The sequence below is a fragment of the Nuphar pumila genome, chromosome 4, assembly GCF_984573655.1.
Source record: "Nuphar pumila chromosome 4, dmNupPumi1.hap1.1, whole genome shotgun sequence".
In the NCBI taxonomy this organism is placed as follows: Eukaryota; Viridiplantae; Streptophyta; class Magnoliopsida; order Nymphaeales; family Nymphaeaceae; genus Nuphar; species Nuphar pumila.
This window is the reverse complement of record NC_143252.1, coordinates 4,772,298-4,788,515: the sequence shown is the minus strand read 5'-3', so window position 1 is coordinate 4,788,515 and position 16,218 is coordinate 4,772,298. Positions and strand designations below refer to the sequence as shown.

At 43.1% G+C, this 16,218-nt stretch overlaps 1 protein-coding gene across 2 annotated transcripts in view; it reads left to right on the top strand.

The window, feature by feature from the left end:
- Positions 1–172: 172 nt before the first annotated feature.
- LOC149839134 (heparan-alpha-glucosaminide N-acetyltransferase-like protein (DUF1624)) overlaps positions 173–16,218 on the top strand; it is a 34,692-nt gene continuing 18,646 nt past the window's right edge. For both annotated transcript variants that reach the window (XM_090002307.1, XM_090002306.1), the window contains exon 1: positions 173–395. In XM_090002307.1, coding sequence (XP_089858433.1) covers positions 270–395 — 126 coding nt within the window. In that variant the 5' untranslated portion in view covers positions 173–269. The remainder of the gene's footprint in view (positions 396–16,218) is intronic.

Below are 16,218 nucleotides of genomic sequence, written 5' to 3'. Positions count from 1 at the left end.
CCCAAATCAACAGGTCGAATATCCAAGTCATCGGGGTCCATCGAAACCCTCAGAAACCGGGTCGATCACGAGACCCGAGTCTTAGTCCCATGGCAATTTCGTTAATTTGAAATTTCCCTCTCTTTCTGTTCCCGATACATAAAGAAAGAGCAACGCCCTCGGCGTTTATCTCAATCATTATCCTCTTTTCTACTTCTGTTAGAGACCGAAAATTCCCGGATCCTCGCCGGAAAATCGACCGGATTTTCTCCTTCCGGGATCTGAAAACGATGGCGAACGCGAGTCCCGGCGAGCACAGAGTGAATTTGGAGGAAGGCGATCCGCCGGAGGACATGAAACCTCAGAGGACGAAGCGAGTCGCCTCGCTCGACATCTTCAGAGGCCTCACCGTCATGGTATTCCTCTTCGAACCCTCATTCGTCTGCTCCGTTCTTGAGTTCCTGTTTGTGTTGTTCCAGATTTTTCCTGAATTAGCCCATGATTTTTAGCTATTTTCTCCCTCTTTTTCGAGGTTTTTATTTCCTGAATTAGGCCTTCGCTTTTCATGGATCGCTGAGATTTTTTAAGGTTGAAAAAAAAACTCGGAAGTTTTTCTTCTGCATGCATACGTCTCGGGGTGAGCATAGCCCGCCAGATTCACCGAACCGGTTCGATTCGTCTACGGAATCTGAGACGCCAGATACGGCAAGAGGAACCCAACGAACAGTTTTTCTTCTGCATGCATACGTCTCGGGGTGAGCATAGCCCGCCAGATTCACCGAACCGGTTCGATTCGTCTACGGAATCTGAGACGCCAGATACGGCAAGAGGAACCCAACGAACAGTTTTTCTCATCCTCATGTTTTGAGTTGGTCACAAGGACACGCCATTCTGGTGGAGTATCCTTGCTGACACGAGCGGGGGGGGGGGGATACGACACGTGACCACATCCGATCGTTATTCTAATATTATGTATTTATTTGAATACTTTTTAACGTTTTTAAGTATTGTTTCAATAAAAATGCAATTTTTAACATTAAAATATCAAAAGATTGTTATTTTGATGATTAAAAAAATTCAAACATCCCGTACTTGTGCCCTTTTTTTCCGAAAAAATCGATTTTTGTGAGATGAACGCGCGTCACACGTTCTCGTGTCCACGTGTCCCTGTGACAGGCTCATTTGAGGGGGGCTTTCTTCAAGGTTCGTACTACCGATTCCTTTATGGAATCGGTTTTTGTGCGAACAGGGGGGTGGCTGCGTTCTGAGGAGCCCTCCCGGAAACGAGGGAGGCTTTGTGTGACTGGATCTAGGAAGTTTGAACGGGTCGGATTTAGTGGTGAAAATGTTTGGGGTTCGGTTCCGACTGAATCTGGGTTAGGGATGTCACCGGTTACATCCAATCTAAATCTGAATCTGATTATTTGGTTTCGGTATTGACTTTTGCATCAGAGTCCGAAGCTGAATCCAACTAAAATCCAAGTCTGACAAAATCTGAATCCGATTATGTGTAAATATCTGATTTTAAGCTATTCAAATTAGTACTCGGTTTTGTCTGATCCCATCCGACACCCAATCAGACCCTATTAGGTCGGAGTCGGTAATGGCTAAATTCGACCCAAATCCAACCTGTTTACATCCCTATTTTTCTTCCGAATCTTAGTCAGATTCTATTATCAAATCCGCATCGGATTCAGGATAACTATCCTACATGGATTCTGTTTGTTCAGAACTGGATCTAACTCTTAAATAGCAATATCATCAGGTCTTGTTTTGGTGACATCCTGGACCCAGTGGGTTGATCTCGTATTGAACCCAAATCTGCACCACAGGTCGGAGCCTGTAATCCAGAAAATCTAGATCCAATAACCAGTTCGGTGCATTTGTTGGATCCGGTTGGGGATCTCCAAAGGCAATTCCGAGTCAAAAATCAGATCCAGAATTCCAACCAAGACCAAGTCCGATAGGTATATGGACCTATGCTTTAGCCTCATCGGGTGGCTTGGTTTATAAGACAGTAAACTTCGCATCTAAACTTTTTTAGATCCAAGTCCAGACCATGTTGGATATGTATTACCTGGAGCTTGTCCCTAACCAACATAGTTTATCATGATATCTTTGATAAAAAAAGCCAAAATATCACGACATTTTCTTAACTATTTAAATTTACCAAGTTTTTTTTTTTTAGCAATCTGATCCAACATAATGTATCATGACTTTTTTGTAAAAACAACGTCGCAATATGTTATTAACCCCATGTATTGCGTTTTTTTCAGAAAGAAAAATATCACAGTACTTTTTCTCCCATTTTAAATATTGCAATGTTGGGGCTTAAATGAAAATATCACGATTTTATCACAAATGCTACGCTTCTTATCAATAAAATCTCAAGAAGATAATGGGTTTTATGTATTTTTTGCACCATTTTTTAGTTTTCATTCCTTTTTACTTATATTTCCCTTAAAACATTAAATTTATTTATTTTGCCAATATTTAGTCACACTCGAACCTGACCAACTGAAGTTGGCTTCTTGGTTCGTTCATGTTTGGCCTCGTTTTTGAACCACTGTTCATGCTGAGTCACTAGAAGTAGAATATGTTTACCAAAATTATGTTTGCCGGAATGTGAACCAAGTATTTCTCAGTTTTTTTTTGCAAACCCTACCCTGCAGATGCATTCGGCATGGTCAGTTTATTTATTTATTTATTTACACAGAGAAACTGCCCTCGGGATAGAAACCTAGAGACCTAGCCATGCTGTCTCTGCTTACCATACCTACGATCACTGTCTTGACAACTTAAAACTCTGTGAGATTACCCTTTGCCCTCAGGGAGTCACTATGCTTTCGCAACAAGTGATGCCATGAGACTGCCTGCCTAGGCCCCATCCCACTGCGCAAAACTGTCGGATTCAAGGATCCATCGAAAACTAAAGTAGGATCGAATACATATTCTCGCTAAATTGTTGAAATAAAAAACAGAATAAAACTGAAAGCGGAAACGATACTTGAATCCATAGCACTCCGGTTGATCGCTGACAGGTATGATTTTCCAGAACCTGTATACGTGGCCCTTTTTCTTTTCACTGAACTTAATGAGAGGGACTGAATCTTTTTCTGACTTATGGAGAATCTGAAGAGGGAGACCCTATATATAAGGTTTGAGGACCATAACCTAATGTATTTATGAGTCTGTCTCCAACTCAATCCATTACAGAGTTGTAGACAGGGCTGGTCTCTCCGCATAGTGTACCATACTATATGAGATACCACAGGACCCATCTGGATTAGATCACATGAACCGGGCCTGGACCTAGGACAACCTTATAATGTGTGGTTCAACGTATGTAAGCCCACATGATTTTCTAACAATCTCCCACTTGGGCCACATACGTAACTTTATAATAACACATTGTAACCTTATGAGCTCAAAAATACTCTCTTATCAATTGATATCTCTACCAATCCGGTTCATTGATTATGTCAACATAGAACCAAAGCGGTCTTAATTACAAATAACGTAATTAGACTCATCAATGATCATGTATATTGACATAACCAAATGACATTGATCAAGTATGAGTATGAAGCATGAAAACTACATACTATGTGATCAAACATGCATATTTTCAACTGGTCCTTCCTGAAAACTTTAGTGAGATCATAACATAATGAGTATAGAATGAAATTGAAACTTTAACTTTATACCAAAGTGACAAAAAAACTTTATTATATCATAGAACGACTAAATACAAACTCCCACTAAACCAACATATCATAAAATGATAAAACACCCATGTGAGCAGTATACTCGTGAAAGACCTTGGGTTGTAAACCTTTAGTAAGCGAATCCATAATTATGGAATTTGACTTCAACGATATCTAACCATTCTGCACTCTTTATTTAACAAGGAACTTAATGTCAATATGCTTCGACTTCGACGAGCTTCTGTTGTTGTTGGAATACAACACTGTTGAATTATTGTCACAAAATAACTTTTATGGTCTTTCAATATTATCCAAAATTCGCAGCCCTGTGACAAAATTATATAGCCATATCCCCATGGTTGGATGCGTCATAACAAGCCACAAATTCTACTGCCATGGTAGAAGAAGCAATGAGTGTTTGCTTGACACTCCTCCAGAAAATAGCTCCCCCGACCAACAGAAAAACATAGCCTGACGTAGATCTGTGACTGTCTTGGCATCCTGCAAAATCAAAATCAGAATACCTAATGATCTCCAACTGATCAGACTTCCTGTATATGAGATATAACTTTTTATTCTTTGCAAATACCACATAATCCGTTTGGCTGCTTTCCAATGATCCATACCTGAGTTACTAAGATATTTGCCTAACATCCCAATAATGTACGCTAAATCCAAACACATACATACCTGAGCATATATAAGACTCCCTATAGTAGATGCATAGAGAATCTGTTGCATAGCCTTAATTTCAGACTGGTGTTTGGGACACTAAGCGAGACTAAACTTGTCTCATTTACCATTGGGAGTATCTCTTGGTGTGCAATTCTTCGTGCCATACCTTTCCAAAATCCTTTCGATATGTCTCTTTTGTGATGATCCAAGAATACCCCGTGAACAGTCTCGATGTATTTGGATCTCTAATACAAAAGAGGCATCCCCAAAATCTTTCATTTCAAATTTTTTTGTTAGAAATCTCTTGGTTTCGTGCAGTATGCCTATATCATTACTGACAAGTGAGATGTCATCCACATACAAAACCAAGAAAATAAATTTACTCCCACTGAACTTATGGTATATGCATTCATCAATCACATTCATCTCAAAACCAAACGAGAAGACAACTTGATGAAATTTATGATACCACTGACGGGAAGCTTGCTTAAGTCTATAGATGGATTTCTTTAGTTTGCAAACCATTTTCCTGGCATCGCCTGAGACAAAATGTTCTATTTGGACCATGTATATTGTCTCATCGATGTCTCCATTAAGGAATGCAACTTTAACATCCATTTGATGTAGCTCTAAGTCATAATGAGCCACAAGTGCCATCATAATCTTGGAAGAGTCTTTCATAGAGACCAGAGAGAAAGTCTTTATATAGTCAATGCCTTCCCTTTGAGTAAACCTTTTTGCTACAAGACAGACCTTATATCTTTCTACATTACCCTTTGAATCCCTTTTGGTTTTAAATGTCCATTTGCAACCAATGAGTTTCACACCTTCAGGTAATGGGACAAGATCTCACACATCGTTGTCACTCATAGATTTAATCTCCTTATGCATTACTTCAATCCACTTTTGAGAGTTAGAACTTTGTGTGGCTTGATGAAGGTTGATTGGATCATCTTTCATTAGGCCAATATCACCCTCATGTTCTTGTAGAAAGACAATATAATCATCTGAAATTGTCCTTCTTCTCTCTCTAGTAGATTTCCTTAATGACACTGTTTCTTGAGGTGTTTTTTGAGTTTGAACTCTAGGAGTAAAAGCTTGATTTTGGATTAGGGAGATGTAAAGCATTACTTTGATCCGAATTGGTAGGAATAATGTCAGGAATGAAAATCTGATCATTGTCATCCACAACTGTAGGAAGAGAAAGAGACTCTTCTTAAAAAATAATGTCTTTTACTTTATCACTCTCCCCAAACTCAACATCCTCAAAGAAACAAGCGTTTCCCGTTTTGAAAAAGGACTTATTCGCAGGGTCATAAAACTTATATCCCCTGAACCTTTCAGAATACCCAACAAAGTAGCAGCTAACTGTTCTGGAATCCAGTTTCTTTTCATATGGCATGTACGGCCTGGCCTCAGCTGGACATCCCTAAATATGAAAATATTTCAAACTAGGCTTTCGACCTATCTACAATTCATATAAGGTCTTGGTTACTGCTTTAGAGGATATCATGTTCAAAATATAAACTGCAGTCTTTAATGCTTCTTCCGAGAGGGACTCTGGTAAGGTAGAATGAGAAATTATACTCCTTACCATATCCTTAAGAGTCTTGTTTCGTCTTTCAGCAAAATCATTCATGCTAGGAGTGCCTAACATGGTATACTGAGAGACGATCACATATTCCTTTAGGAATTTAGCAAAAGGCCCTAGACGTTGTTCACCTGATCCATCATATCTGCCATAGTACTCACCACCACGGTCAGATCTGACATCCTTAATTCTTTTTGCCAAATTAGTTTTCAACTTCGGTCTTATACAATTTGAGCACATAAAGGGATTGAGACTTTTCATGAATCAAATACATGTACCCATAACGAGAATAATCGTCTATAAACATGATAAAATATTGTTAATCGTTCCAAGAAACCGTAGGGAATGGTCCACAAATATCTGTATGGATTAGTTCTAAGACGTTTGTTCTCCTTTCGACACCTAATTTTCTTATGTTTGTTTGTTTCTCTTTTATACACTCAACACAAACCTGAAAGTTAGTGAAATCAAGGGAACCAAGAATCTCATTTGACACAAGTCGTTCAATTCTTTGTTTAGAAATATGACCTAAGCGATTATGCCATAGCAAAGCAGAATTCTCATTTGTTAATCTTCGTTTTGTTCCATGAGAACTTATTTACAAGGTTTCATTAAATGAGGCAATATTATCAAGCAAATAAAGGTTATCAATTGTAGATAAAGAACCGGTCCCAATAAGATTTGAATCAAGAAACCATTTAAATTCATTATTTCTAAATAAACAAGAATGACCGTATTTGTCCAAAATGAAAATAGAAACCAAATTTCGCCTAAAAGACGATACGATAAATGTTTCTTTCAAATCTAAAAAATTTTCAGTCTTTAATAACAACCTAAATGTCCCTATTGCCTCGACTTTAACTTTTTTGCCATCGCCCATATAGATTAATCTTTCAGCATCAATTGACGGTCGACAACTTAGGCAACCCTACATAGACACACTTATGTGAGTGGTAGTACCAGAATCCATCCACCAAGTGTGTTCGGGCATAGAAGTCAAATTAACTTCAGAACAAACTAAAGTAACGAGCGTACCTTTCTTCTCACGCCAGGCATGATACTTGGTACAGTCCTTCTTGATGTGACCCTTTCCTTTACAAAAGAAACAACTAGACTTTGGGTCCTAATGTCTTTTCTGTTTCTTCTGCGATTTAGGGTCAACTGCAACTTCCTTAGTCCTTTTCTTTTTCTTAAACCTGTCCTTAGAGGTCATTGCCAAATGAGCACTCTCAGTCTTCTCTTGCTTCATCCTATCATCTTCTTACACACAATGAGAAATGAGCTCATTGAAAGTTCATTTTTCCTTCTGGCAGTTATAACTGACCTTAAACTAGTTGTACTATGTAGAAAGAGATATCAAAACTAAGTGCACGAGTAAGTCCTCAGACAACTCTAACCTTAGTGCCTTGAGTTTTGAAGCAAGATGAGACATCTCCATGATATACTCTCGAATGTTTTCTTTGCCCTTATACCTCATTGAGACAAGACTCAAAAGAAGAGTACTTGTCTCAGCCTTTTCGTTTTTCGCAAAATGTTTTTCTATTTCTTCAAGGAAACATTTGGCATTTGCCTCTTCAGACATGGTGCCCCTGAAGGATTCAAGAATTGCACGTTTCATGATCATGAGACTCATGCGATTAGATCGATCCCACCGCTTGGAGTTCTTTTTATCCTCAGCAGAATATCCGTAAGAGCAAGTGGTTGATCTTCTCATAGTGCAGGATCCAGATTCATACATCCAAGTACAATCATAACATTTTCTTTCCAATTTTTGAAATTAAAATCGTTCAAAACTGGGATGAAATTAATGTTTGCAGATATCATAGAAGGAGAGGTATTAACTGAATAAAGAACAAACAAACTCAGGATTAACATTCATATTCACATGCAACAACATAAAATAACATATTCAAACAATGGTGAACTCCATTATAAGATACATAGTACAATATTGACATTTAGTCTTTGGACATAAGTGTCAACTTGTAAGTGGTGCTCTCAATACAGTAATTAAAACATGAACAATCAATCCTGTCAAGCAACAAGCCTTTCTTTGGACCGACTCGTTATTCACATTGAAAACCGAATGATTGTCTCATATTTATTACTAAAAGTATACATTTGGTCTCGACCAAATAGTAATCTTCCTTTAGGTCGATCACTATTCGCATGAACCGCAAACATATAAACATCACAATATTTTAAAATAAACTAACCTGCATAATAGAGGTTACTTTGGTAATATATTGATTCAATAAAAAATAATACCATCGTTCAAATATGTCTACACATGCATACGAATAAAATTAAGCATAATCATAACAACCATGTGTCATAGGATAACCGAAAATAGGCTCACCAAAGTGACCCGTAATGCATGCCAAATAGTCCTATAAAATCCTTAATATATATAAGGCATAGTGCACGGGTCCAGCCAATCAGGCTCTGGTCGGACCCACCTGCTGTAACGCCCCAAATTTCAAACTTGCGAACCTTTTTAGAAAAACAGGCAAGAGACTAGAAATATCTCTTTTTTTCAGAGTTTGTTTATGAAATCAGCGGAAGATTTTTCTTTTGTTAAATCAGAAGGCAAGCTGACAACTTTGGGCACGTTAGCTAAAGAACAAAAACTCACAAAATTCGGGTATCCTAAGGAAAATCCGATACAAACTCATAGCGTTCAGGACGCGAGCTAAGAGCAGGAAGAAGAAGTCTTGAAGCCATCTTGCAATCGCGCCATCGCCCGTAGTGTACCTAATCATCACTTGTACCCATAGAATGAGTTAGTTTCGCGAAAAACTAGTAGGTGCACAAGAGAGACTACAGGAAACTGAATTAAGTACATTTAATTCAGTAGGTTACGCAGTTTAAAGCAAATATGCAGTTAAACAGGTAAGCAATACAACAAGGTAAGCAGTGCAAACGGGTAAGTAGTGCGAGCGAGTAAGTAAGTAGTGCGAGCGAGTAAGTAGTTCAAAGCAAGGAAACAGTGCAACTGACAAACACAACATACGATCCATTTGATCGTAAATTGTGAACTACCACGCAACAAGCTTGTTCTCGTTCCTAGAACGGGGTCTCTGCATCTAATCACCATCAAGACATCGTTTGTCGCTCACTACTTCTAACAAACGCTTTGTCCTGAACAACCTTAATCTATTCTCATCTCTCAAAACCTTACGCGGCCAACTGCTGCCTGTTATGACTCACTAAGGCGTCATACTTTCTCAGAAAAGCCCACCCTTCCGTAGAAGGTCCAAAACATAATCACTAACTCAAATCGCTAACGATTTGATTCTCACATCTGAGTCCTGCATGTAATCATGCTAAAACAGAAAGCCGAAGCTATAAATTTATAACTGGCTGTCTCAAACAATCTCATAAGAGCATCACAACTCACCATAATTTTTTATGGTAAGCGAAAACACAAGATCCACGTCGGATCGCTCGGTCCGGGAGATATACGACTTGACAAGGAAAAACCACCCTAGAGGGTATACCTAGTCTTGGACCATACACTTTCTCACAGGAGTTCACCGTCTTTGCGGCTACCCGTTCGTAGACAATGTACATCCTCATAGAGATTCTACCACTCTAGTCGGATTACCCGATCTAAGAAATGTACAACCTCACAAGGAATTACCGCCCTAGATGGTATACCTGGCCTTGGTTATACATACCCTCATAACGAGACCTTTGGGAAATCGGTCCCCAACAAACGCCATATCCAATAAAAATCATTGGATACACGCATTAACACAAATGACCGCTCTCAGGGTCGATACCCACTATTACGATCAACAACATCAACGCCGGATCACCTGGTCTGGGAAATGTATAACCTCACAAGGAATTCCGCCCTAGATGGTATACCTGGTCTTGGACCATACACTTCCTCACAGGAGTTCACCGTCTTTGCGGCTACCCGTTCGTGGACAATGTACATCCTCACAGAGAATCTACCACTCTAACTGGGTACCTGGTCTTGATCATACACGCCCTCGCAGATAATCTTTTGGAGATCAAGCCCTCGACAGACACCCCACTCAGTGATACATGCATCATTAATCGACTGCTTCAACCATTGATCGCCTCGGGGTCAGTAGCCACAATATGGGCACAAACATGTATATCAACAATATGCATCGTATCACTCCACACAGAAGCATATAATCCTACGCATCGTATTATTGCCACAAGGAATATTGCAATCCTCAAATAGGACCTCAAAGCATGCGTAAACGATACATCATAACACGCAGATATGACAATCCAGTTGATTCTATAGGTGAAGAGTAACTAACTCTATCTGACAGCCAAACAAAACAACTGAATAAGACAAGCACTTATAACAATGCTCGTAAAACATACAATTACCATAATATGACTCAGTCCATCAGCAAATAATTAAATTAATCGTAAGGCATAAACCATTGCATCACAAGTCATTCATAAGCTATACACGATAAGCAATCATACGACAACAATTATATCACAATATGTAAGCAGCTTATAAGACAAGCAGTCACATCAATCCTAGTTGCCACCAGTTCGTAGATTACGAGCTGTATGTAATCACATCAATCATAAGAGATGCAAGCCAACAAGTGCTACGCTACAATAAGCACCAAACAGTTCGACCAAGGGGTAAAGCAAGTCACATGCTAATATGTAGCAACTGGCATAATGCTATTATTATAAGCATTTAACTAGTATGAGAAGCTCTTTATTACTCTGCAAAGAACTGCGTAAGCAGTTTAACCAACTAGAGTAACGCCTTGACAGGCGTGCACAGCTCAACGAGTAGCATACTGAACTACCGAGCAAGCGAACGATCGACCAATGTGAACAAACTTTATGTTTCGATATTACTGGCTTGCGGGCACGCGCAGGCAAAACGTAGAAACAACTGAGACTAGTTCGGACATCTGTTATTCTATGTATTTTCAATAACCCAAATAGCTAGTTGAGTCCGCTCCTAAAGGGTCGGCTTTAGCCGAGAGAGGATTCCCCAAAGGAGACAGTGTCACGGATGCATCCAACTTCTGCAGAAGTATTGAGCTAACTAATGTAGCCCCTTTCCCCTTAACTCCAATGACTGGGGAGGTAGAATCATTGCCCGTGGGGTGGTTGTTAACAACCTGTCCATTGGAGTTTTGTACCGCTCTGTCCTCTCCCTTGACAGAACAACCAGAAGCGAATGTGTGCGTTAGGGGTTGCTTAACTAACGATTTATCCTATGTTGTGGTCTTGAAACCACTCGAGCATCTTGCCTGTGAAGGCGAATATGAGGTCATTTATGTGATTACAGCATTGTGCATTTAGCATTGTTCGAGGTCGCACGATCGTCTCATCCGATTATCGCAGTACTAGACGTATCGTGCACGACTACAAGTACTCTAGGATAAAGGGGGTATAGCTCCTCAATAGAAGCATCAACAGAAGTGTTTCACAAAGATGTAATGTTTATCTTTTGAAACAGCAATACCTTGTGCCAACATTATGCATGTGATTATCTCGAATCTCATCCGCTATCGGGGTATCTACATGTCGCGCATGACTCGATACCGGCATCGATGGACGGGATACGGGTTTCTCAACAGAACACCCGCTAAAAAGTTCGCTCAAACCCCCAATTCGGGATCACCCGAGATATGCCAAAAAGGCGAGCAAGACCAACCAGTCACATCCTTCCAAATGCTTCGATTTGGAGCAGTCTTTGATGCTTTTGCGCAGCTCTCTAAAATCTCAAGTCGACTTTGCAGGACTGCGCACACGAAGAGCCAGGATCCTTGCGAGGTATCCCTCTCCTTAGACGAAGGTGTATCGCCAGCTCCCGACTGAACTCTTGTCGCAAGAGGGAGTGATAGATGTCTCTTGCATCATCCACGAGGATGCCTCAAACGCGTATGCAATGAGCGAGAACCTGAGCGTCATCTGCAATAGCAAGGCAGTAACAATACATATGCAAAAGCAAGAGCCTGGCGCAAAGCGTGACGGCAAAGTAAAGACTGTGAGCAGGAGTGCAACGCAGAACCTTTGCGCGATGCACGACGACAAGTAAAGACTGTAAGCAGGAGTGCAACGCAAAACCTTTGCGCGATGCGCGACGACAAAGTAAAGACTGTAAGCAGGAGTGCAACACAAAACCTTTGCGCGATGCACAACAGCAAAGTAAAGACTGTAAGCAGGAGTGCAACGCAAAACCTTTGCGCAATGCACAACGGCAAAGTAAAGGACTATAAGCAGGAATGCAACGGAAAACCTTTGCGCGATGCACAACGGCAAAGTAAAGGACAAGGATCGCGAAACCGCGTCCTTGAGTTAAATGCGTACTTGTATAAATATATATATTTCTATATGTATATATATATATTTATTTAATGGTCAATTTTTAGTTAATTAAACTTAATTCAATTTTCCAAGTCTTTCGTGCAATCTTTCCCTACCTTTGAGAGTTGCAAGCTTGCTGGTGTCTGCGAGTGTAAGCAATGGACGACTCAGGTCACGGAGCACGAGCGAGATCCGTCATACGAGCTGCAAAAGTGACAGTCTTAGCACTCTAACACCAAAAATAGAAGGTCAGGGACACAACCGTCGTCCTGACGTGAAGGAAGGAGAGGCAGGGGCATCATGCCCTTGCACACCTGCTATGAGCGCAAGAAGCAGGGGCAGGGCCGTGATCCCCCGCTGACATGCTGTCAACAGACAACAGGGAGGCAGGGGGTTGCACCCCTGCCCTCAGAAAGCAAAGGGGTAGGCAGGGTTGCGCCCCTGCCTGACAAAATAAAAGAGAGGCAAGGGAAAAGCCCCTGCTTGTCAGCAATGAAGGGGAGGCACGGGACTTCACCCCTGCTTGACGAATGTGCAAAGAGGCATGGTCTAGGCCCCTGCCCGTTGGCCACAAAGGGAGAGGCAAGGGGCTCCACCCCTGCCTGCCGAACACGCAAACAGGCAGGGGGCGAAGCCTTTGCCCGACGCCAGAGAAGAGGGAGCAGGGAGGCGGCTCGAGTCCCCCCCCCCCTAACAACGGGGGTGCAGGGAGGGGCTCGACCCCTCCCCTGCCGTAACAGAAAGCAGGGAGGAGGGGCTTGACCCCTCCCTGACGTAACAGAAGCAGGAAGGGGTCGTGCCCCTCCCCTGCCGTAACAAAAGCAGGAAGGAGGGGGCTCGACCCCTCCCCTGACGTAACAGAAGCAGGAAGGAGGGGCTCGACCCCTCTCCTGACGTAACAGAAGCAGGGAAGGGTCGTGCCCCTCCCCTGCCGAACAGAGGGAACAAAGAGGAGGGGGGGGGGGGAGCCCCTCCACTGCCGTAACAGGAGGCAGGGAGGAGGGCTCAGCCCCTCCCCTGCCGTGACAGAGGGAATAGAGAGGAGGGGGGGGGGAGGGGGCGAGCCCCTCCTCTGTCGTAACAGACCAATCGGCAGGGGCTTTTGCCCCTGTCAGTCGACGAAAGGAAGAAAAGAAAATGGGGGAGAAAAGTAGGAGGCGACGTACCAGGGGTCGCCGGCGTCGGTCGCAGCGACAACGATGGAGGCGGAGGGCTCCGAGCTGGCTCGCCGGAGAAGGGTGGTCGCCGATGGCCACGGGTCGTCGCGGGTCACCTGCGTCGGTGACAGTGGACGAGCGAGAGAGAGAGTCGGAAAGAGACGAGAGGGCGAGAGGCAGTGAGGGGAATCATGAGAGAGACAATGAGGGGGGGGGGGGGTTCGTGTTTGAAACCCCCTGCCTCGCTGTCTATAGAAGACCCGAGGGAGGCAGTGCCTCAATTAGGTCCGGGTCGGGTCCGGATCCGACCCGAATCCAAGCTATTTTTTTTCGTTTATTACACCTGCGGGTCCCGAAGTAGGTTTGACCCAAATTAGGTCAGACCCTGTGAACCTTGCCCGGATGGATGGCCTCTGTAATGGGTCGGATCAAACCAGACCCAACCCGCACATGGGCTCACATGACTCGGTTCAACCCTTATAACTGAATGGGGCTGAACCGGGTTCCAGGTCTGCACCCTCCAAATGCAACCTTAGCCGGTTCCGACCCTGAATAGGAACTGAACGAGCTTGGGTTGCCAGTGAAACCAACACCCACAACATACTGGACCCAACCGGCCTAGTGTGTTAGGGCCGACCCGACCAAGATCCAAATACCGAAACAGTCTGTTCCAAACGGCCGATTCGGTCCTGCATGTGACCTAACCACATTGGTCCCGTAAGCAGAAGGCTGAACCAGTCTGCAAAAAAATGAATCGGCCCGACCGGCTGAATCGGCTAAGACACAATGTTGAACCGCCCCCCATGCAGGTAACCGAACTGGTTCAGGCACTCCTGAACTGTCCCTCATCAAATGACCAAACCGGTCAGAAAATCGAGTCAGCTATGCACAACAATACAATATCGAAACACCCGAGACGCCGCATAGGTTGAAGGCCGAATCGGCCCTGAGTAACTCTACATCGCCTGAGGGATGAGCCGGTAAACCAATCCGAGCGACCCACCTGACGGCCAAGACGCTGCCGACGAAGGTGGAAACCAGATGTCGACTATCATCCGCCTGGATGATCGGATATCCCTCTGGATGGTTGTCAGCTCTGAATCCCCTTTTGGCGATGGATGGGGCAAACTGAATGTCCCGTCGACATCGTCGGAGGTAGCCGACTTCTGGTCACCGGTCGACGAAAGGGGTGGACCGAATACCCTTACTGTCGGGAGCCAAGACCTGGTTACCCACCAGTGGTTGGGGGCAAACCCAAAGCCCTAGACATTGTCATCGGGCTCAATCCACCGTTCGGCATGGGTAAGCAGTTGAGGGCCAGCCGACAACCCTGCTCCAGTCGAAGCAAAGCCCTCCTTCCGATCAAAACCGAAGGAGGGAGGGACTGTTATGTCCCTCCAAAATGCGGGCCAAGAGTGAGATGGTCGAAAAACGGCCATCCCTTTGTCAGAGCACGATGATCAAACCAGATGCTTGCCTGCCTGGTGGTCCGAATAGGGGCAAGCCTCCCCCCGCTCCACCTGATGACGATGGGAAGATCAAGAAGGGATGGTCCGGCCGTTCGAATAGCAACTTTACAAAAAGCATTGTGGCTTTTCTAGCTTGACAATGTTAATAGGGACAGAACCCCATATCGCCCAGTGACGATCCACAATTATAATGGATCATCATCGAAAGAAAGAAAATAAAATATATATGAAATCGTAATCTTTTAATGATTCAACTGGAACATACGCTTTGATACCAATTGTCAGATTCAAGGATCCATCGAAAACTAAAGTAGGATCGAATACCTATTCTCGTTAAACCGTTGAAATAAAAAACAGAATAAAACTGAAAGCGAAAGCGATACCTGAATTGATGCAGCGAGGGGATCGACTTTCATGGGCACTTGAAAGTTGAAACGAAGAGCACGACTCCCACACCGTGCGTTGCACATAAAATAATTGGAATGATCACCGAAATCGATGGTGTTGGGTTTTCTTTATTTCAATATGAACTTCAATCGGACAATAGAACGATCTTAAGCTAAAGAGAAACAAGCAATAGAAAGGAATAAAGAACAAAGGGAAATCTGCTGGAAGAAAACAATTCAGAAACAAAAGGTTGCTGCAATCTTCAATATTCTCTGCCACACACAACCCTAGAATAGGGTTTTTAAAGACGTTAACTGGATCCGGGTCTCAGGTCCGGTCCCAGACCTGAGACGTCTTCTCGTTGCTGTTGGGCCTGTGACTCTCGAACCTATGCTCGTTTAGAATAAGTACGCAGGGGTACACCATCCCTGCGTCTTGGTACCATGTCCTGGGACGGATCCACTACGTGGGTCCGATCCTCAATCCCTTCGTGCATGTCTGGTCCCCTGCCTGGGTCAGATTGTATGGATCTGGATCGTTCCTGCTTTGCATCATTCTTCCCTGGTTGGGAAGAAGTCGGCTCTGATGACTTGTTGTCCCCACAGTAAGCGTATAGATCAGACACATTAAAGATAGGCGAAATGTGTCAATCTTCAGGCAGTTCAAGGAGGTAGGCATTCAGACCCAATCGCCGAATAATTTGGAAAGGGCCATATTTCTTAGGACTCAACTTGCCATAAGTACCCACTAGAAAATGCTCAGGACGCAGGTAAACCCATACTAACTGACCGACTTGGAACTGGACATCTCAACGACATTGGCTCAGACTTGTCTATGAATATCATGCATGCACTCTACGACATCAAACGCGTCTAGGGCTGGGAGACTGGTCACGGGGGTTAGATCTACTAAATGAGTGG